Source organism: Rosa chinensis, chromosome 3, assembly GCF_002994745.2.
Source record: "Rosa chinensis cultivar Old Blush chromosome 3, RchiOBHm-V2, whole genome shotgun sequence".
Taxonomy (NCBI): Eukaryota; Viridiplantae; Streptophyta; class Magnoliopsida; order Rosales; family Rosaceae; genus Rosa; species Rosa chinensis.
Window position 1 is genome coordinate 4,960,964 of NC_037090.1, and position 23,009 is coordinate 4,983,972.

General features: G+C 38.7%; 2 protein-coding genes across 2 annotated transcripts; both read left to right on the top strand.

Annotated features, from left to right (window-relative positions):
* Window positions 1-10,261: 10,261 nt before the first annotated feature.
* On the top strand, window positions 10,262-15,544 carry LOC112192081 (probable linoleate 9S-lipoxygenase 5). The gene is made up of 9 exons (XM_024331613.2): window positions 10,262-10,571; window positions 12,144-12,433; window positions 12,524-12,764; window positions 12,875-13,213; window positions 13,344-13,429; window positions 13,601-13,708; window positions 13,787-14,094; window positions 14,189-14,452; window positions 14,573-15,544. The coding sequence occupies exons 1-9, from the start codon at window positions 10,373-10,375 to the stop codon at window positions 15,324-15,326; spliced, it is 2,589 nt and encodes an 862-aa protein (XP_024187381.1). The 5' UTR covers window positions 10,262-10,372; the 3' UTR covers window positions 15,327-15,544.
* A 3,003-nt stretch (window positions 15,545-18,547) lies between these two features.
* Window positions 18,548-22,402, top strand: LOC112192269 (probable linoleate 9S-lipoxygenase 5). The gene is made up of 9 exons (XM_024331925.2): window positions 18,548-19,091; window positions 19,201-19,490; window positions 19,574-19,820; window positions 19,933-20,271; window positions 20,389-20,474; window positions 20,585-20,692; window positions 20,775-21,076; window positions 21,175-21,441; window positions 21,523-22,402. The coding sequence occupies exons 1-9, from the start codon at window positions 18,701-18,703 to the stop codon at window positions 22,274-22,276; spliced, it is 2,784 nt and encodes a 927-aa protein (XP_024187693.1). The 5' UTR covers window positions 18,548-18,700; the 3' UTR covers window positions 22,277-22,402.
* The last annotated feature ends 607 nt before the right edge of the window (window positions 22,403-23,009 follow it).

A 23,009-nucleotide genomic window follows, 5' to 3' on the forward strand; every position in this document is an offset into this window, starting at 1 on the left:
CCAGTGGTGGAGAGTTGAGTTGTTGTGAGAGAGGTTGGGGTTTCGAACCTCATATCCTCCAAATTTTGGAAGGAATTGAATTTTTGATCGATTTTAGGGGAAATTGGGAGAAAAAGTCTGTTTTGCCCTCAATTTTTTGATCACGTGCGCCTCACGTGCCTCTGGTTAACTGTTCCGTGACGGAAATTGACGGTAGGTACTACGTTGATACAAAAAAATGAGTCCAGGTATCACATTGATAACTTTGAAAGTTCAGGTATCATTCTGAAAGTCCCCTAAGTGTCCAGACACCGTTGGTGAATTTTTCCCTATGCAATTTTAGTAATTTTTCATCCCTATATGGTCAATTATGCAAACCAAATTTAGCCTAACGATTGCCCAACTTGCAACTTTCCATTATTGGGCAATTCATTTTCAATAATACTATGTGCGGGTATGGGTCATTTGTGTCAGTGATGTCGATTAATGGCGGTTTTGGCGTCACGACTCACGAGAATGTATTTAGTGATCGAAGCGAACCTGGAACGTGACGTGGTATTTATGACATTCCATTTTTTTTTTCGGCTGAAGCACAGAAGTAGGGTTAGGGAAGGGGGAGGGGATCCTCTCCTGAGCTAGTTTTCTAGCTGAGCTTCATGACATTTTCATCTTATTTCGCTACGCGCTTAAAAACACATCTAACGGCTCCTATTTATTTATGAGGAGCATACCTTCATCTCCTCTCTCTTTTTCTCTTCCATCTCGATCTTCTTATCTTCCCAGAATACAAGTTGAGGCACATGCTCTCTCTGTGTCTCTCTCTCTCGCTCTTTCACTTGTATATGTGGTCAGAGACTCAGAGCACCCATAACCGCCATGTTGTTGCACCTGCTCCGGCTTCGAATTCCCATTCACAACCCCTTGGAGAAATCAAATAGAAAACAAAGTAGATAACCCAGGTCTCGAAAGAACAACCTCAAAAGATTCAATTTTCATCTTCTATTTCTTAGAGATTCCGGTTGATATTTAATTGAAAATACAACATTAATTTGGTCTGGGTACTTGGGTAAGAAGAGAAAAGAGTGAATGCCAAGGGTGAAATCTGAGATTCAATTTTCATTTAGAATTGATTTTGCTGAGGTTCAATGGATTGAACTGAAGGATTATAGTTTTACCAAAGGTTTGATTTTATGTTGATGATGACTTGAGGTTCAATCTCAGATTTTACCCAGAAATTGGTTTATTTTCTCATAAACAGAAACAAATCAAATCAGAATGAGATTTGGATTACTGAGGTTCAATCTCAGTTACCCGAGTTCTTGAGAACTCAAGGATTGTTTTTATTTTTTGGGTCTGTATGAAATGGAAGAGAGCAAGGAAAAAAATATCAGAATGATCATGAAGAAAGAGATCGATTCAGTGGAATGCAGGTGGAAGACTGAAGTTGATTAAGACGAAGAAGAAAAGAGAGCAGTAGTGAGAGTGAGAATGTTTTGGTCATGTTACAACTGTTGGATTAAGATGCAAAAGGTCAAATAAGTACAATATAACATAGGAGCCGTTGGATGTATATTTGGACACGTGCCAGTTTATGGTGAAAAGGTCAGCAAGCTCAGCTAGGAAACTAGCTCAGGAGAGGATCCTCTCCCGAGGGAAGGACCCCTGACACCTCAAAAATTTATTAGAGAATATTACAATGTAGGGAAAAAAAGTCAAAACCTCCATAATAACAAAAACAAAAAACAAAAAAACTAATTAACGAAATTTAAAGAATTTTTGTCCATTTACCTAATTGCTAAGATTTTTTTTCCCACTAACCCCGTTAAGTTTTTTTAATTCCTTCTTACACAAAACACTCTAAGGAAGTTTTCCCTAATACCAGATTAAATTTTTTTTAATACAATTTTACCCCTCACTCATTTGCTATTTAGAGAGAGAGAGAGAGAGAGAGAGAATGGAAGAGAGAGAAACCGTAGGACACTTCGTCGGAGCCCCTCACTCATTCGCAGGAATCCGGTCACCCGCTGCCACCCACCGGATTTTTCCGAAAACTTCTATTGCCCCCAATAAACGTCTATTACCCCCCAATAGACTTTTCAATTACCGAAATGAGAACTAATCTTCCTAAAATTAGACAAAACTTTGATTAAAGAAAAAAAAAAGATTGTATCAATTCAAAACGCCCTCAATAGACGTCTATTGCCCCCCAATAGACATTCAATTTTTTTTTCTCCCTTTCCTTCAACCCCATTACTTAAAAAAATATATATATATTTAGGCACCCAAGAAGCCATCCAACAACGACACTGGCGCATTTCTACCGACAAACTCGTCTCTAGCGCCACCAACAACGACGTCGGCCCCAAAGTTATTATTAGGGAAGACCTCCAATTTCTCGCCGATGCTGGTGAGGATGTGCCGGAGCTCCGAGACGGAGACGAAGTCGGTGGCGTCCTTGTCGAGGACCTTGAAGGCATCGCAGAGCTGGCGATTGAAGGGCTTAGGCTTCATGTCCATCCCCATCAGCTTCAGGAAGCGTTTAAAGTCGAAGGGGGCAATTAGCTTCTCCTCGGCGACTATGGATTTGAGTTGGGCCTGGGTCGGAGTGATAGTAACCCTTCCACGGTTCCATTTCGCAAAGTTTCAACAAAATAGTTTCTGCAAAATTCAGACCTCGATCGGATAGTGTGGCCAGAGAATAAGGGTGAATTCGACGAAGAAGTCGCGGTTATAGGGAAATCCTCGCTGGAGGAGAAGGCGGCTCTGCGAGAGAGATTGCATCGACAATGATCTGCAATCCAAGCCCATCTCTGTCGTCGGAGCTCTGAAGCAGCTCGCAGGAGATGCAGCAAGCCGTCGGCGCCTATATGGAGAGAGAGACCTGTCTGGAAAGAGAGAAAGAGGAGAGATGAGAGAATAGAGAAGAGAGAGAGATTGGGATGAGAGAGTGTGGCATGGCATGTAATTCATTAATTAGATTGAGGGCAGAATAGTTATTTATTTTTAAATTGGGTTAGTGGGAATAAAAATCTCTTGCTGGGTAAGTGTGATAACTTTAGCTCATTTTGGGTCTTTTAGTCAAGGGCCCAAATTTAAACTTTGGTAGACCCAAATAGTTCTCGTTACAATTTGAAGCAATTAATGAAATTAGGAACATTCCACTATATAATTACAGGAATATTTCGAACATGAGTATTTGATGAAGAAAACTGTTATATGTGGGTTGGACGTGCTATTTGAAACTTTTTTTTTTGCTTTAAAACTATTATGTGTTTTAATAAAACTGAATTAGGAGAGAATAAGCTGTGTTTTTCATTGATAATAGAGGCCTCTTTATATAGAGAATTAAAACAAGAAAATAAAAGTTTTACAAGGAAATTGAATCATATATTGAATAAGATATCTTCGAGAATATCTGTAAGACTAATATTATTACAACTCAGACAAGTACTCAGAGTTTGGGCCAGACACACAAACTAGGTGTCCTTAAACACTTCCCCTTGTGTCGCCCAAATGTGGTGCTCCTCTCGTTGTCTCATCAAAAACTTTGCCGAGTAACAAAAATCCAGTGGGACAAAAATAACCTCGGTCGGAGGAGAAAAAGAGTACAACACACCATTTACGTTTCGAGACCATACATGTAGGCATCTCCCTCTAATGTCTGCATCTTCCCTTGATAACTACGATCATGGGAGTTCAGATAAGTTCCGCAAACCATGCTACCAACATGTTTCTCGAAAGTAGATTTAGGTAATGATTTTGTAATCAAATCTGCTATATTGTCCTCAGATCGAACCTTGTTTACTTTGATCTTAAGGAGAGTCTGTTATTACTGATGATGCTTTGTGTTGTCACCTTTGATATAGTCTTGCTTTATTTGTTCAAAGCAAGCAACATTATCATCATAAATGCTCGTAGGCTCATCTGTGGTAGACTTCTAACCACAATTGCTTCGAACATGGGTAATTATGGATCCAATCCATAAACATTCAACTACTTCATGAAAAGTAATAATGTCTGCATGGTTCGAAGATATAGCCACTATGGTCTATTTTGTGAACCTCCAAGATATCGCGGTCTTACCCATGATGAACACATAACCAGTTTGGGAACGTCCTTTGTATGGGTCAGAGAGGTACTTAGCATCATTAAAACCTTCCAAAACACTAATGTCATTTTGGGATGGGGATAGAGAACGCATGCCAATGTTGGCAGCGTTCCTGGTGTGTGATGGGTCTGAATCCATCATCTCTCTGTAGGGATAGAACAAGCCCATATCACCAGTCCAATGGTGTCGCGTTGATGCATAGCTATATCTAGCAAACAAGTACAAATGAGATGTCAGGTCTTGTGCATTGAGTCAAGTACAATAATGCGCCTATTGTACTCAAGTATGACACTTTTGCCTCTAGCATATCTTCGTCATCATCCTTTAGACGAAGAGGATCCTTTTAGGATCAAGATTATGGACGATCATAAACGTGCTTGAAGGCTTAACCTTATCAAAACGCCTAAGCATCCATCAACACAGTGCTCAAGTTTCAAACCGAGGCAAAATCGTGTTTTCCCAAGATCCTTCATTTCGATCAAAATCAGATTTTAAGTGTTCAGCGGTTTCCCTTAACTCTTTAAAGGCTTCCAATAAAGATCATGTTACCAACATGAACCGCGATAGAATCTTAAACTTGTCTTAGAAACGTGAGGGCATTCACATATCTCTTCCCAATCAAGTAGTCACTTAGTGAGCGTTTCAATCTCATTGCAAACGCGCTCTATAGTCTAGAGGCACTTGACTTGGGTAAATGAAGTTCACCATGAACCTTCATGTATATTCCATATCTAGATCCCCATAAAGATACATAGTGACTGCATTCATAAGATACATGTTCAGTTATTCAGAAACTATCAAATTGACAGGGTAATGGAGTGCAATGACATCTATTACGAGAGAATATGTCTTCTCATAGTAGATTCCGGGGCGTTTTGTGAGAAGCCTTGTGCCATAAGGAGAGATTACTATTTATTTTTCTCATCACGCTTTCTAAAGAAGACCCATTAGTTAATAGGTTTTATGCGAGGTTAGGTGTTGGTATCACTAGCTCGAAAAACCTTTCTCTTCATTAGAGAATCCAACTTAACCTGGATCGTATCTTTCCATTTAGGCCAAATTTCTCTACATTGGTATTCATTCATCAACGGAGCGTGGTTTGATATCATCAGATTCAACAAACTCATGTGTTATGAAATGAGTGAATACATCATCAATCATGATGGAGTTTCTATCCTGAGTCTCATGTACACTAGTGTAATTTTTAGAGAGCTCAATATTCTCATGAATAGGTTCTGACGTTGAGGCATCCCCCAATGATAACTATAATCCAGAACATTCCCATGAGACAGATTTTGAGTGTCGATGATCAAATGATTGAGTTGTGCCAAAGTATCATTCGAACCCACAGGTCTTCCACACATCCTAGCTGGGACCATGGCCTGTGACGCTAGAGTGCCACTCTCTATGGCGTTGGTGCCATGCCTACCTTCGTGTAGGGTGGCGCTATGTCCTCTCGTATGAACGTCCATCCTTATAGGCATGTTTGCAGCAGTTATGTGTGATCTCGTCACTTTAGCGACGATCAAGGCCACGACAATTCCTGTCGTTCCTACTAAACATCCGTGTTCTTATCTCCCCTAACAACGGGAAAACTGTCTCATCAAAGTAACAATGGACTATAGTTGGAGTCTCAAATCCAACATAGTTGCCCATTCGTCCTTATTCGTCTATAAGGACCCAATTTAGTGCGCTGTGGCGGTGCAATAGGCACATAAATGATGCACTCAAATATGCGTAATTATGAGATACTTGTACCTAGTCACTAGCTGTAAAGCAAAGATTTTTTGAGTGTCTGTGTGTCGTAGACGAATTAGCATAACTGCATGCTATATTGCATCACCCCGAGCAGATATAAGGAGATTGGTGCGCATTACCAATGTCCGGGCTACCATCGTAGTCGTTTCTGGAAGACCGTTTGGGTGTATAAATGGAAATATGATGTCCAATATTAGTTCCAATACAATAATCATTGAAAATCTTCGATGTAAACTTTCTAGCATTGTCAAGTCGAATTGACTAAATGAGATTATCTGGGGAGTGAGCCCGTCACCATATAATATGTGCTAGGAGTGTAGAATAAGCAGCATTACAAGTGGACAATGGCACAACATGTGACCAACATGTTTGCATGTCAACCAATATCATGAAATATTTAAACGTCCGCAAGTTGGTTGAATCGGTCCACAGAATCCCCTTGGATTCTATGTAAGAACAGAATGGGTATTTTCGTATCATTTTCATAGGACGGTCTCAGTACTAATTTTCATAAGGAACATGCTTTGTACAACGAGCGGGAGGCCTTAGAAACAACCAATGAGGATTTTGGTTGACTCTGAGCATCTGAAACGCAATTTAAAGCAAAGTTGGTGATTGCTGCATCACCTAGAGTCATGGATATGAACTGCGGCAGCCCTAGGATGGCGGTGGATGGTGGCAGTCATCCTTAGTCCAGGAATCAACCTTCGATTCTTGCTTTTTTTTGCTCGAAAGAATGGATGTCCGTGTGAAGTTTTTAGAAGAAGGATCATCATATCATGACTAGGATGACCCATCATGTCGTGACAAAGCCAATATATGTCTAAAACCAAGAGATATTCTCTCATAACTCTATTGGATTTAATTCGAATAGTGTGACATAAAATCCACTAGAAAGACACCTAAGTTTTTCTAATATGCATCTTTATTCGCAATCATTAGAGATATTGCAAAGGAACTATTTTCCGTTCTCTACATATTTTTCTGCATGGAATCCGTTGGCTCGAATAGCTCAATAGGGTTCGATTCGCTCTAGGAGCGTAGTGAGTTTTTGTGACAGTAATCAGGGTGCCATTTGGCAGGAGGAATTTGGTCCATCCCATGTCCTTGAACTAATTCTGATGGCCTAGCCATTGTAGTCACAAAGTAATATGATCAGAATTTCAATTGGAGTCATAATGAAAAGAACTCAAAAATTTATTCATAAGCCAATGAAGTACATCATTTTTTCTTAACCATTAAGAGAATGTAATCCAAATACTAGCTAATGCAAAACAAAGGTAGTCTTTTGATTTCTTTCGGTAACTCCAAAACAAATATGACCAAATGAGTAGAGAGATGTCGGTGGAGCAAATCTCGCTTAAGTACCACTTATCTCAAAACCTTCATAGACATCATACTCACTTTGGATGAGCCTAGCTGAAGAAAAACTAAACCAATGGCAATTAGTACAAAATATATGGCAATTGCCTATTACATTTCTTTAAAAAATAAAGACTCATTCAGAATCGCAAGTCTCTTGATCTTGGCCTGATTTAAAGTCTTCAACCCTTAGTTCGAGATCACCTTCTTGATCTTCTTATTCCATGTAGGGAGCTTCTCTTGCTTCACAATATGCTTTGTAGGCAGTGACAACATTTTTATGAGCTCTACAAATGTGTGCCCAATGACTGGATGCTCCATATCGAGAACATACATCTCTATGCTCATGCTCCCTTGATTAAGGCACTTTGAAAGCGTCATTAGGATGGCTCTTAGTGTTGGTGGTGCCACCAACATGGCCAGAGGCGTTGTCTCCCTCTCTCTTTCCACATTGACCTCTTCGGTTATGTGTCCGCCTATTTTGCCGGTTACATTCCTCATTAGAGCGAGAATATAGACCAGAACGTCCAGAATTGTCCCTAGATTTAGGGTTTTGCTCTTGGCACCCTCCGTTAGGGGCGCGACTATAGTTGGACTCCGGAATAGGCTCTGTTCCCACAGGTCTCAAATTATAGTTCTTCACAAGGATGTTGTGATACTTTTCAGCGATGTTCATAGCTCGAATGAGCTCATGAAACCTTGTGACATGTCCTGTAGTAACATCGATTTGATAGTTCTTAGCAACCATCAAAGCAGAGACGGGGAAGGTAGAGAGAGTCCTCTCAATCAACATCGCACTTGTGATATCTTTTCCATAGAATTTCATTAAGGATTTAATGCTAAGTGCTTCTGAGTTGTAGTCAATAACTGATTTGAAATCACAGAAGCGGAGGCTATGCCATCTCACTTCTAGGTCAGGAAGTAAGGAGTCACGGACGTTGCCAAATCTTTCTTCGAGTGAGACCCACAACCTTCTAGGGTCTTCTTCATTCATACACTTGTATTGGAGCTAATCATCCATATGACGAGTCATTAGGATGATGACTTTCGCCTTATTTACCTCTAAGGCTGCTCTATTTGCTTCCAAAGCTTAAGCTTGTTCAACAGTTAACATGTCTTGGCTAGGCTCAAGAATCGTATCTAGGATTCCTTGGACCTTGAGATGCTGGCAGACATCACGAACCCACTTGTGATATCCAGAGCCAATTGTTCCAATGGAGCAAAGTCCAGTTTGTTCAGTTTACTCATCCTGAAAGAGAATAAGAAAAAACGGTTAGTTTCAGAGAAAAAAGGCTACCATGAAAGCAATAAAAAAATTTGAGTGTAGTTGCTCCCAAGAAATTAAGAATTTCCGAGCGTAATCGCCCCCAAGAAATTCGATTCCAAGAGGTATTAGATTAGATTGAAACAATGATGTAAGTGGTCGATCATAAATTCTCAACAAACTCTAAGTTTGGAGATCTTAACAAGCTCCAAGCTTAGAGACAGCACGAACTCCCACAGTTCGGTTTAGGTCTCCCCACGAAAGAAGAAGATGGGCAAAAGAAGAGAGGTTGCAAATCCCTAAGAAAATGAAAAAGAATTGAAATCTTAAAGAAAAGTATACAAAAGCAGGAACTTTAATGAAAAATCACCTTGAAAATGACAAACAGGGGTTGCCGGAACTTTTGGCCATAAGTTGGCCTAAAAAAGATGCTTCTGGCTTGTGGCTGGCCGAAACTGCCCTAAATAGTTTATATCCGGTTTTTCTACTTGCAGTTCAGTAACTTAGGTGCCCTGTTTAGTCACTTTTAGACCGGTTCTTGAAAATCTGCTTCCGGTTTCTAAGTCCTGGCGTCGAGGCGCTACTGGTGGCCAATTTGGCAGCCGTAGACAGTATGGAAGGCGACGAACCGGCAGAGGATTGGCGGCAGATGGTTTGGAGCTTTTGGAGGTCGGTTCTGGTGGTTTCGCCGTCGGTTATGGACTCTTGGGATTGAGGGCTTTAAGGTTTGTGGCTGAGGCAGAAAATTTTTCAAGGTTTTGTATTCAGATTTAGGGTTTTGGCTTCTTGAATCAGGGTTAGGGCTTCGTGCTGATAACATGTTTTAGTAAAAACTGAATTGGGAGAGAATAAGCTGTGTCTTTCATTGATAATAAGGATCTCTTTATATAGATAATTACAATCAAATAATAAGAGTCTTACAAGGAAACTGAATCATATATTGAATAAGATATATTCGAGAATATCTGTAAGACTGATCCTATTACAACTCAGACAAGTAATCAGAGTTTGGGTCAGACACACAAACTAAGTGTCCTTAAATGTTATGTTAATAATCGTTTTGCTTGCTAGTAACCTTTTCTTTTATTCGGTAAGTTGGTTCCTTCTATTTTCTTGTAACGGTGGTTTACTTTTCGTTCAAACAAAAAATTATTATTTGGGTATTGGCCAATTAAAATTTTTTCAATGTATATATATATATTGTCTTTGATTTTTTCAATGTACATCACTTCCACATGCAGTTTCGCGAGGGCCTCTTGCATTTGAAAATGGTCAAGAAATGTATTCTTGCAGCCCTTGATCGGTTCAAATGGGCTGGCGGTCAACGTTACAAAGTCGTCCCAAGAAGAGTTCCATGCATATGATAAGGAATGCTATACGAACTGTGGATATGGGTAAATTATTTTACATTTTTACTTATGGAAGTTTGAGAGTTATTTTCAATATCTTTCACAAGAGTTGGCGAGTTGCTCTTGTATTTGAAAATATCTTTACAAGTGATCGAATATGGATCGGGTCGTCTGGAGTCGTGATCATTACAAAGTCGTCCCCAGAAGGCTGTCCAAGAATGATTTTCATTGACGATAAGTTAAGGAAGACTTGTCTTTAACCATATGGAAGAATATGACTCGGCTTCTTGATTATATCCTAAGAAAAAGAAAAAGAAAATTGAATCTAGCTAAATGGAACGTGGCCAATATCCAGAAGTAGTCCTGAAACTCCTCAGAATTATGAATATTTGTCCCACCTTACATTCCCTCCCCCCCTATAAATACCCCAAGCCCCTCTTTCACTCTTTCCAAACCAAACCAACTTTCAATCTAAGTTCTCATATCAACTACTTTTTCATACATAAACATATTCATTGCTTTCTTCTTTGGAATCCAGCAAGCTTACTCAAGATGTTGCATAACTTGGTTGGTGCAATTACAGGCCATAATAATGGCGGTAGTACGAAACAGATCACAGGGACTGTGGTGCTGATGAAGAAGAATGTGTTGGATTTCAATGACTTCAATGCTTCTGTTCTCGATCGCGTGCATGAATTGTTGGGCCAAAGGGTTTCTCTGCAGCTCATCAGTGCTGTCAATGCCGATTCTGGTAATTTATTGTAATCTGATATGACTCCGTTAGTCTTTATAACTTCCTGTTAAGCATTTTGAGCTTAGAGGTGGGTTCATTGATTGGTTTAGTCATTTGGGTCTTGATCACATCCTAATGAAACTATGATTAACATCATGAATTCATGATCATGAGACAATTAACTCTATCACTTTTCCAGCTAGTTTTTAGATTGTAACCCTACTTTTTACTACTTAAAGTGGCATTTACTTTTCCATTCATTACCCTTAGAAGTCACAAGCATTTTGAGTTTAGAGGTGGGTTCAGAGATTGGTTTAGTCATTTGGGGCTTGATCACATCCTATAATAATGAAACTCTGATTAAAAGCATGAATTCCTGATCATGAAACAATTAACTCTATCACTTTTCCAGCTAGTTTTCAGATTATAACCCTACTTTTTACTACTTCAAAGTTAAAGTGGGAGTTACTTTACCATTAATGTTACAGAGCATTCATCTCCTCCTCCAATCATGCCCAGAATCTCCTCCATTGAATAGTTTGTCACAGCTTGTTTACAGCTTCCTATGATTATGCATCAGTTTTGATACTGTTGTTAATGTAATATTATTGATTCATTTAACTGTCAATACTCACAGCTATATAATGTATCGAATGTAATAGCTTCAATTCATCAAGGAAATCAATTTCTACAATTCATTACCCCCAGAAGTCACAAGTATATAGTGGGATAGATAAATACATACACACTAAGATAGATCTCACAGTAATGCACTTCATGCCTTTTTGAGCTTAGGGGATTAGATCCTAGAAGCAATTCTGACTAACCAACTTGTAGTTCTATTATTTGCTCCCCTTTTATTATTGTAATTGAAGCAGCCACGCAACTGGGTTCAAATACTCAAATACATTACTCTAAGCTAATAGCCTAAAACAACTTGGTCTGTTTCGATCTAGTCAAGCCGTCAGCGGCTTATAGAAGTTATTCTATGAAAAAATAAGGATTGGCACGTGCTATGATTTGGGGGTCTCTATCATTTGGAGGAAGCATCTTATAATTGATCAAGTGGTAGTTATATATATAGATGCATCTTTTTCAATTGATAGCAAAAGAGATAAAAGTGGTTTGGTTCATAGGTTCTGAAAGATACGATAAAGAATGAATATGAGATGAGCCACTTGTGGGTTTTCATGATGAGTCTTGAAAGAAATTGATTAAGACAGGTAACAAATCCTTTGAACCCCCAGTCTCAACTACTGGTCTATTTATCTACCAGTTTCACCTGAAAATGGAAACAAGCAGTTGGGAATAGCTTTTTCTCGATCTCTTATGATATATCAATATTTTCAGTCGGATGCAAATTCCTTTACTTTTAACGTTCTTTGTTCTTAGTAAAATTTTAGAAAATGAACCTATCCTTTATCAAGTGGCTTCAAATAATGGAGAAAACTGTGTTCATGAGTGACTTGAGGTGGTTAGTACAAATTTCAATAATAGTTTCAGTTAATTGCTAAAAGACATATAACATAAAATTTTGCAAGTTAGAATTTGTACAAACAGTTTTTGAATTTTGGATCCTGTTTTTTATAGAGAATGGATTGAAAGGGAAACTTGGAAAGCCAGCATATTTGGAAGACTGGATCACCACAATCACTCCTTTAACAGCAGGGGATTCTGCATACAAGGTTACCTTTGACTGGGAAGATGAAATCGGAGTTCCAGGAGCAATCCTAATAAAAAACAATCACCACAGTCAGTTCTACCTTAAGACCATCACACTCGAAGATGTTCCTGGTGAGGGTACAGTTCGCTTTGTTTGTAACTCATGGGTGTACCCTGTAGAAAAATACACGAAAGACCGCGTTTTCTTTGTTAACAAGGTAATGATGCCTGAAGATAGAGATGGCAAATCTGGTAGAATTTTGAGGTTGTGACTTGCATACTAAGCTAAAGTTTATATATTTGTGCAGACTTATCTTCCAAGTGAAACACCATTGCCACTACAGAAGTACAGAGAAGACGAACTAGTACACTTGAGAGGAGATGGGAAAGGAGAGCTCCAGGAGTATGACAGGGTCTATGACTATGCTTACTACAATGATCTGGGAAATCCAGACAAGGGTCCGGATTATGCCCGTCCAACTCTGGGAGGGTCTAGTGAGTACCCTTACCCTCGAAGAGGCAGAACTGGCCGTGCACCAACCGAGTCAGGTTAGCCATTTATGTGAACTAAGTTGTTATCATAGTTGATTTACTCACTTGCTGTTTTAATTAACTTAACATTTTATGACCATTAATATTTTCTGATCTTTTTCTAACAGATCCTAGCAGTGAGAGTAGGATCCCTCTTCTCATGAGCTTAGACATTTATGTTCCGAGAGACGAACGATTTGGACACTTGAAGATGTCTGATTTCCTTGCTTATGCACTGAAATCCATAGCTCAATTCATCAGACCTGAGCTAGAAGCTGTATTTGATAAGACTCCCAACGAGTTTGACAGCTTCGAAGATGTACTTAAACTTTATGAAGGAGGAATTCCATTGCCTGAAGGTTTCTTAAAGGACATTGGGGATAACATCCCTCTAGAGATGATCAAGGAAATTTTCCGAACTGACGGTGCAGAGTTTCTCAGGTTCCCAACACCTGAAGTGATCAAAAGTATGACTTATATCTGAGAACATTTTGAACTTAATTTGGGGCTTCTAATTAAGCAAGAGACTATGGCCCTAAAATATCATACATTATTTGATATTTTCTCTAATTGTGATGTTATAATGGTTTTGAGCAGAAAATAGGTTGGCTTGGAGGACAGATGAAGAATTTGCCAGAGAAATGCTAGCTGGAGTGAACCCTGTCAACATTAGTCTCCTCCAAGTAATTTCAACATAACTTTTGTGTGAATTTTTTTTTTTTTTGCACTATAGTGGACAGGAAACAAACAAGACTTGAAGGAGTGTCTAACTGATTTTCCTTTTCCTTCTTTAAATCCAAATGAAGCATCAATACTTTTATCTTTACTGATACATGGTTCTAACTTAATTGCAGACATTTCCGCCAGCAAGCACCCTAGACCCAAAAGTTTATGGTGATCAATCCAGTAAAATAACAGAAGAACACATCAAGAATAACTTGGATGGACTGACAGTGGAGGAGGTAATATCTTCGATTCATTACCTAGCAATTAGCTTATGCTGATTCATACCATTAATAATGATGGATTTTGTTGTACAGGCACTCAAGAGCAACAAGCTATTCCTATTAGACCACCATGATGCATTGATGCCATACGTGAGGCGTATAAACTCAAATACTTCCTCAAAGATCTATGCTAGCAGGACACTGCTTTTCTTGAAAAGTGATGGAACTTTGAAGCCATTGGTGATTGAACTAAGCTTGCCTCATCCTGATGGAGATCAACTCGGTCGCATTAGCAGTGTATTCACACCAGCTGAGGAAGGTGTAGAAAGCTCCATATGGCATCTGGCCAAAGCTTATGTTGCTGTAAATGACTCTGGAGTTCATCAACTTATCAGTCACTGGTATTACTCTCTCAAACAATCCTTAGGGAACAAGTTCATCCTATACTTTGGAATCGGTTTTTGATCGTATTTATTTTATGTGTTTTGGTCACAGGTTGAATACTCATGCTGTGTGTGAGCCAGTAGTAATAGCAACAAACAGGCAACTGAGTGTGGTTCACCCGATATACAAGCTTCTTCATCCTCACTTCCGCGACACCATGAACATAAATGCACTAGCCAGGCAAATCCTCATCAATGCTGGTGGCATTCTGGAGACGACAGTGTTTCCAGCTAGGTATGCCATGGAGATGTCATCAGTTGTTTACAAGAATTGGGTTTTCCCTGAGCAAGCTCTCCCTGCAGATCTTATCAAGAGGTAAGCACAAACTTTGAGAAGGGACTAGAAGTGCTTCAAAATGAGATGTATGTGATCATAAATTTAAGCATACTTCACATTATTGTTTTGATGACATTGCTATGCCTTTGATCAATGCAGAGGAATGGCAGTCAAGGATGAGAGTTCCCCACATGGTCTACGCCTACTGATACAGGACTACCCCTATGGTGTTGATGGGATCGAAATCTGGTTTGCGATAAGAAATTGGGTTGAAGACTATTGCTCATTCTACTACAAGACTGATGACATTGTTCAAAAAGACACAGAACTCCAATCCTGGTGGAAGGAACTAGTAGAGGAGGGTCATGGTGACAAAAAAGATGAGCCCTGGTGGCCTAAAATGCAGACTCGTGAAGAGCTAATCGAAACTTGCACTATCATCATATGGACTTCTTCTGCTCTCCATGCAGCTGTCAACTTTGGACAGTACCCTTATGCAGGCTACCTCCCATGCCGCCCCACTGCAAGCCGAAGATTCATGCCTGAAAAGGGAACTCCTGAATATGATGAGCTTGAGTCCAACCCTGATAAGGCCTTCTTGAAAACAATTACTGCTCAATTCCAGACAGTGCTTGGCATAGCCCTCATTGAAATTCTGTCAAGGCATTCTACCGATGAAGTGTATTTGGGCCAGACGGACACTCCTAACTGGACATCAGACGCAAAAGCATTGGAAGCTTTTGATAGATTTGGAAAGAAACTTGCTGAAATCGAAGAGAAAATTACAAACTTGAACAATGATGAGAATCTCAAGAATAGGGTTGGAAAGGTGGAGATGCCTTACACTTTGCTGTATCCCACTGGTGAAAGTGGAATTGCTGGCAAGGGAATTCCCAACAGTGTCTCAATCTAAAAGCCTTTCAACTAGAAAAGGGGAAGCCTTTGAAAAGCTAGTAACATATCTTTAAATCAAGCTACTGTAATTTGAGAATTACCTACAAATTTGTTTTTCAATAATGCCATGTAAATTAATAACTCGATTTACAGCAGAAGAAGCTAAAAGGCTGTACTGAGCTTTACTAATGTACAACATAATATATGGAATATATACTCTTTGCTGCATTTTTTCAATTGTCCCCTTTCAATTAAGAAACTATGGAATATATACTCTTAATTTGCTCATATAGGATCCTCCTGTTGCTATTTACCATAAGATGCAGGTGAGCTGCTGAGGTAATATGGATATTATATATATTTTACCCCAACAAATTAAAAAAACTTATTTGATGTACATATCCATGGGAGGCGTTAGGTTGGTCATCTGAATTCGGAAATCAACAAGTACGTAGTAGTGTACATTGATCATCTGAACTCATCTGGTCTTTAACAAAACCAATCCTGGAAATGAAATTACAACAACAAAAACGATGTAAAGATTTCAAGTTGTCAACTAGCCTTGTATGTGTCTTTAAACTCAACCCGGAATCCATGCCAATCTGCCAATCTGGTTTCATTTCCCTTTTGTATGGTGTGATACATTGTCATGTATGGTCTTTGCTTTTACATCAATGCTACTATTTCAAGTTTTCAACGTACAGCTTGGTTCTGGTCTAAATATGATAGAGCATACCTACCCATTTCATATATACTAACATTAGCATGCATGAAGGCTTTCAATATCATTATCTACTAGTCTTTTAGCACCTGCTATGTCAGTGCATACTACCCATTTCATATATACTAACATTAGCATGAAGGCTTTCAATATCATTATCTACTAGTCTTTTAGCACCTGCTATGTCCTTGCTAATTTGCTTTCAATATCAATTTTGTTTTCTTTTTCATACCCAAAAAAATTATACAAAAAAAAAAAAAAACTGAAAATATGCGGCAAAAAAAATTTGATTTTGTTGATGTACTATTATGTCCTTGGATCTAAGTTGTTTTTGTAATAAGGAAATGACAATTCTAAGGGCATCTCCAACAGACTATTTATTTCAAAATAAATTTAATATTTAGCTAATTTTAGGCTAAAAATCTACTCCAACAGAATACTTAAATAAAAGTTAAATTTAATTTTTGCTAAATTTTCTAGCTATATTTAACTAGGATGATAGAAAATTTAACTAAAACCTAAATTTAATTTGAGATTTAGATATTCTGCTGGAGCATAACTCAATAGCTAACTAGTTATATTTCACTTTTTAGCTATGAATATAAGTATAATTGTTGGAGATGCTCTAAGATTTCAAATATTTAACCATATTTAGATGAATTGACTTAATATAATAGATACTAGAAACTGCTCACACCCTCTGGGTGTGGAAAAGTGGGTGGTTATCAGTTTAAAAATGGGTAATTAATTTCTAGATTTTTTTTTAAAATATTTAATTTAAATTTTGACTTTTTTATCCCTGTCATTTCATTAGATATATAAAGTTATTTAATATTTTAAGGGTATAACAGTAAAAAAAATTAATTATGGCTAACAAAACCTCTTTCCTTAATAATAGTATAGATATAAGATCAACATGTATTGTATCATTTTCATTTTTTTTATGAAGGGTTTCATTATCATTATCTATTAAATGACCATGTGTACCAATGGCAAGAAATTTTGAAGTCAATGTCAATTTCACACCATCAATAGAATAGCTATATGCATTAACAATACCGAATCAAATGAATCTGTTTCCAAGACAAGGAACAAGTCTATTCCATGACTGCCTTTCTTCTCAATTTCAAATTTCTTGTTCTTGTGGTTGAACATGTAAAATTAGGTGCCATAAAGTTGAAGATTTCGTCAAAAACTTGCATACGTTTTAACATAATGTGTTAAAGACTTTTGCGCATAATGTGAGATGGACCATATTGAGTGTCATACACATTTAAGAGTCTGAAAATCCCAATAGAAGAACTTTGTGTCACCCCATTTGTAAGAATTATTCGTTTAGGTTTGACTATGCAAGACCTCTAAGATGCAATAGTTGGTAGTCCATCCCTAGCTAGGCAACCTTAACCTGTCCAAAAACAGAAAAAAAAGATTAGTATTTTGAGATCTATTGGCCATTACTAGGTCTTCTACCATGTGGGTGCTGACTTTTCAATGTGAAATATGAAGGTGCTCCATCATCTTCAATTTTAATCACCAACTAGTTTAATTAAGAAAATGACACATCCAGGCCAAAGCACCTTCCTTGTAAATATTCTGAAGACTGTGTCTACTTGGCTACCAAATTTGACCGACAGATCTGTAAAAGAGAAAATAAAAGAAAGACTTTTGCTTTATGTTCATGCCCAGTAACCGTGTAAACTCTCTCCACCATTTCATTGACCATCTTATCACTACCAACAATCTGCATATATTAATGTTTCTGGGGCATAAACCAGAAGAACCTACTTATCTGAATTGAACATTTGTAATTCTATATGATATAAAGCTATGGGGCCTGCTTGGATCATAATCCCAGTTATTCTTTCTCATTATGAACAAGAAGAATAATGAAATTTAAAGCACCGCCCTAATTAGTATAGGGTGCAAAATTTGGGGATTTGTTCCTTTTGTTTGCTCGAATTTATGAACTCAATTCGGGTATAAATTTTTAAGTATCATAATGGTGTAACATAGAATAAGAATCGTATTCATAGGAGATTTGAGTTTCTTAAATTGAGTTGACCCGGTCTATTCAATATCCTATTCCAAGTTTTAAACTTTAGCATGTCAGCAAATAATGAACTTGTAAAGAAATGTGATGGTATTAGCAAAGCAGAAGAAGATCGTCATGCATACAAGTCAAGTGGCTGCTTTGCAATTTTGCAAAATCTAGTATTGCCAGAATTTGGACACATCCTTTGAGTTGGTAAACATCTTTGTATAAAGAAGAGTCCTTGAAGTTACCTTGAAAGTGGTGAGGATTTACGAAGAACAGGGCTTTGAATTCACCTTGAAAGTGAAGGTCTTTCAAGTCAACCCCCTACAAAACAATTCGTGAGTACATTGATAAGTTGGTGAAGACCCTCCTACTTGATAGTTTAGACAAGCCAACCCCAAATCATAAAAGAATAAAAAAGTGACCACTGTCCAGTAGCGACTAGTTCCCCAAGTCTTTTTCTAAGAAAAAGAAATGCAATGAAGATTGAACTGTGTAAATATCACTGTTCAAGTCCAATAAATACCCCGCACTCTTCTCCTCACATTCCTCAAACTCAATCCCAATCTCTAAACTAACTTTGGTTCTTGGGGTAAATTCCAAAGAATAGAACTTTAGTTCAGTTTAAAAGACACAGATGCTTCATTTCAAGTGTCATCATACTCCTCCTCTCAACTTGATCAGAACCAAACCTCCTCCTCCATCTCCGTGTGGAGCAGCTCGCCTGAGCTCAGCTGTTGCAGTTAATAGCAGACCACTAGCGCTCTTATTCCGTTCTGCTGGGTCCTTGTTCATGGCCAATGTGAGACGATCTCGGCCGCTGACTGTGTCAGCTGCCAAGTCTTCCCAGAGCACCACCACCATTGATCCTCCAAGTGATGACACCAAGATCAAAGGGACTGTGGTTTTGATGAAGAAGAATCTTCTGGAGCTCAACGACCTCACAGCATCTGTCACCGACCGTGTTCATGAGCTTTTCGGGAAATCTGTTTCTCTCCGGCTCATCAGTGCTGTTAACACCGGCCCTGGTGAGAATACTATTCTGCTATTTGATTTTTGCACATTCGCTATTTCAATGTTTTCTGGACTAGTTTATCCGTTTTTGAATTGGTTTTCGAATTTGATGTGTTTTTGTAGGAAATGGGAATCAAGGAAAAATTGGGAAGCCCGCTTATTTGGAGAATTGGATCACCAAATTTACTCCCTTGACAGCAGAAGAGTGTGCGTTTGAGGTTAATTTTGATTGGGATGAGAAGATTGGAGTTCCAGGAGCTTTCATCATAAGAAATGAACATGGCAGTGAGTTTTACTTGAAATCCCTCACACTCGGAAACGTTCCCGGAGAAGGAAAAGTCCACTTTGATTGCAACTCATGGGTGTACCCTGCTCACAAGTACAAGAAAGACCGTGTTTTCTTCACTAACAAGGTAACAATTTCGAGATTTTATCATGAAGAAACCACTGTAAATTTCTTGTTGAACTTGTTAACAGATTCTTTACTAATGTGCAGACATATCTTTCGAGTGAGACGCCTGTTGGACTAAAGAAATTTAGAGAAGAAGAGCTAGTGACCTTGAGAGGTGATGGTGTTGAAAAGGGAAAGCTTCAGACATGGGACAGGGTTTATGACTATGCAACCTACAATGATTTGGGGAGTCCAGATAAGGGTGAAAAATATGCTCGCCCAATTCTCGGAGGGTCTACCAAGTTCCCTTATCCTAGAAGAGGAAGAACTGGAAGACCAGCAACCAAGAAAGGTCAGTCGATTGAAGTTGGTGTTTGATTATATGAGATTTTTGTCTTTTCTCAGTTACTACTGAAAATTTGGTTTTTGTAGTCATTGAAATTTTTGTGCTTTTATGTTCATAGATCCCAACAGTGAGAGCCCTCTGCCTCTTATTGAGAGCTTATTTATATATGTTCCAAGAGACGAAAGATTTGGTCACTTAAAGATGTCAGACTTGATTGCATATGCCCTGAAATCCATATCTCAGATACTTAAACCTGATGAGCTAGCTACTCTACTTGGCCATCAAAAAGAGTTTAACAGCTTGGAAGATGTACTTAAACTCTATGAAGGAGGATTAGAGTTGCCAAACGGATTGTTGAAGTTTGTTAGGAGTACCACCCCTGCTGAGACGGTCAAGGAACTTTTCCGAACTGATGGTGAAGGATTACTAAAGTTTCCAGTGCCTCAAGTGATCAAAGGTGTGTACTTAACATGTAATGCAGCCGCTTAATTAATTTCAATTGTTGGCATCATTTTAAGAACAATACTATTGTAATTGTTTTACCTGACTGTGGTCTTCTAATAATTTGGATTAGAGGATAAGTCGGCATGGAGAACTGATGAGGAGTTTGCAAGAGAAATGTTGGCTGGTCTAAACCCTGTCAGCATACGTCGTCTCCAGGTAATTTGAAGCTTTCATTATCTATTGTCTACATTTTTTATGCAACAGTCAAGTGCTATAGTGTCATTGTTATTCATCCTTGGTCATAATTGTTTCGACATGTACTACAGGAATTTCCACCAGCTAGCAAGCTAGACCAAAGTGTATATGGAGATCAAACCAGTAAAATAACCAAAGAACACATAGCAGATAAATTAGATGGACTCAGCATAGATGAGGTAATATTATTTGCTTACTTCTTTCACTATTGAGCTTGAAGCAACTAGTCCCATAGTTACTGAAATGTATTTACTTTAACAGGCAATCAACAAGAACAAGCTATTCATACTCGACCACCATGATTCACTGATGCCTTACCTGGAGCGTATAAACTTAACTGATTTGGTAAAAGGTTATGCAAGCAGGACACTCCTTTTCTTAACAAATGATGGGACTTTGAAGCCAATAGCTATTGAACTGAGCTTGCCACATCCTGGTGGAGTCGGTTGCACTAGTGAAGTCTACACTCCGTCTAGCCAAGGCGTTGAGAGTCACATTTGGCAGCTCGCGAAAGCTTATGTAGCTATAAACGACTCAGGCTATCATCAGCTTGTCAGCCACTGGTATAACTCTGTCAAATAAAGCCTAGCAAATTAGATCATTAACTTCTTTGTTCCCTTTTTCTTAAATTCATCTTGAATATCTTCGAGTTTTGTTGCAGGTTGAGAACTCATGCGGTGATTGAGCCAGTTATAATAGCAACAAACAGGCAGTTGAGCGTGCTTCACCCGATTCACAAGCTTCTGCATCCTCACTTTCGTGACACTATGAATGTAAACGCAGTAGCGCGACAGATTCTCATTAATGCTGGTGGAGTGCTAGAGAACACAGTCTTTCCTGCAAAGTATTCCATGGAATGGTCATCTGTTATGTACAAGGACAGCTGGGTTTTTCCTGAACAAGCACTCCCCAAGGATCTGATCAAAAGGTAAAATCTTATCATAGAAGACGTTTATTTAGAGAAAGTAACACTACAACAATGTGATAACTTTCCTTTTTCTCTATTCAGAGGAATGGCAGTTGAGGATTCAAGTGCCTCACACGGTGTGCGGTTACTAATAGAGGACTATCCATATGCTGCTGATGGGCTTGAAATCTGGTCTGCAATCAAAACATGGGTGGAAGAGTATTGCTCCTTCTACTTCAAAACTGATGAAATGGTTCAAAAGGACTCGGAGCTCCAGTCCTGGTGGAAGGAACTCCGAGAAGAGGGTCATGGCGACAAGAAAGATGAGCCTTGGTGGCCTAAAATGCAGACTGTTGAAGAGCTGATAGAATCATGCACCATCATCATATGGACTGCTTCAGCTTACCATGCTGCAATCAATTTCGGGCAGTACCCTTATGGAGGATACCCTGCAAACCGCCCCAGCATAAGCCGGCGGTTCATGCCTAAGGAAGGCACTCCTGAGTACGAGCAACTCAAGAACAACCCTGAAAAGGCTTTCTTGGAAACAGTTACTCCTCAGCTTCAGACCCTCCTTGGCATGGCCTCCATTGAGATACTGTCAAGGCACTCGGCTGATGAGATTTACTTGGGGGAGAGAGACAGTCAAGAATGGACAACAGACACACCAGTCTTGCAAGCATTTGAGAATTTCAGAAACAAGCTCAAAGCAGTTGAGGAAAGAGTGACAAAGATGAACAAGGATGACAAGTTGAAGAACCGGACCGGACCGGCCAAGATGCCTTACACTCTGCTCTATCCTACCAGCGAACCTGGACTTACCGGCAAGGGAATTCCCAACAGTGTCTCAATTTAGTGCCCTGTAGTGTGGTTATTACATAAGTTTCTTAGCATGTGACTATCTTAGATAGTGCATTGGTTTGAGAATAATATCCAGGAAGTCCTCATGTTGGCCCATAATAAATGGAAAATGGCTTTATCATGTGACAAGCGACAAAAGTGCAATAAGGAAAGTAGAGTCTGTAGAGATGAGATGCCTTCCAATCTCGAAGCAATTTCACTTGTCTTATTATAAACACATTAACAGAATAAGATTAGAAAGTACATGCTCTGGAAGAATTTTTTTTTTTTTGGTTACATGGGGACATTAAGCCCAGAAAAAGAGGAAAAAAACTACTACTACTACTCAACTGAAGCTGTTACAACCATCCTAGGCCATCAATATCATCCATCAAAACTTGATTCATAAATGGAGGGTTTGTGTCCATTATGCAAACTCCTAGTTCATTGTCCAAGCTATGCTTCGCTAAGATGTCTGCCACCGTATTTCTTTCTCTATGATGCTCTGGAAAAAATTATACATACATAATTTGTTGACAAGAAATTATACAATATTTAATCATAACTTTAAATATTGAATTGACAACATAATTTCTTTCGATTGCTGTATTGATTGACAAATTGAAGGCAAGTACCAATTTTTTGGATGAACAGTGAATTGACAAATTGGCAATTGACATCAACTTTTGGTTCAAAAAGTTGAAATTGGGCCTAAAAGTTGTTGAAATCCAAAGTAGCTTTGGAGGAGA

Excerpts from the sequence above, each read along its gene's own strand:
- LOC112192081 (XM_024331613.2), top strand. The coding sequence starts at position 10,373 with ATGTTGCATAACTTGGTTGGTGCAATTACAGGCCATAATAATGGCGGT. Across the intron at positions 13,214-13,343 it reads AACACCTGAAGTGATCAAAA|AAAATAGGTTGGCTTGGAGG; the intron begins GTATGACTTATA and ends GGTTTTGAGCAG. Across the intron at positions 14,453-14,572 it reads CCTGCAGATCTTATCAAGAG|AGGAATGGCAGTCAAGGATG; the intron begins GTAAGCACAAAC and ends TGATCAATGCAG.
- LOC112192269 (XM_024331925.2), top strand. The coding sequence starts at position 18,701 with ATGCTTCATTTCAAGTGTCATCATACTCCTCCTCTCAACTTGATCAGA. Across the intron at positions 20,475-20,584 it reads TCAGCATACGTCGTCTCCAG|GAATTTCCACCAGCTAGCAA; the intron begins GTAATTTGAAGC and ends CATGTACTACAG. Across the intron at positions 21,077-21,174 it reads CATCAGCTTGTCAGCCACTG|GTTGAGAACTCATGCGGTGA; the intron begins GTATAACTCTGT and ends GTTTTGTTGCAG.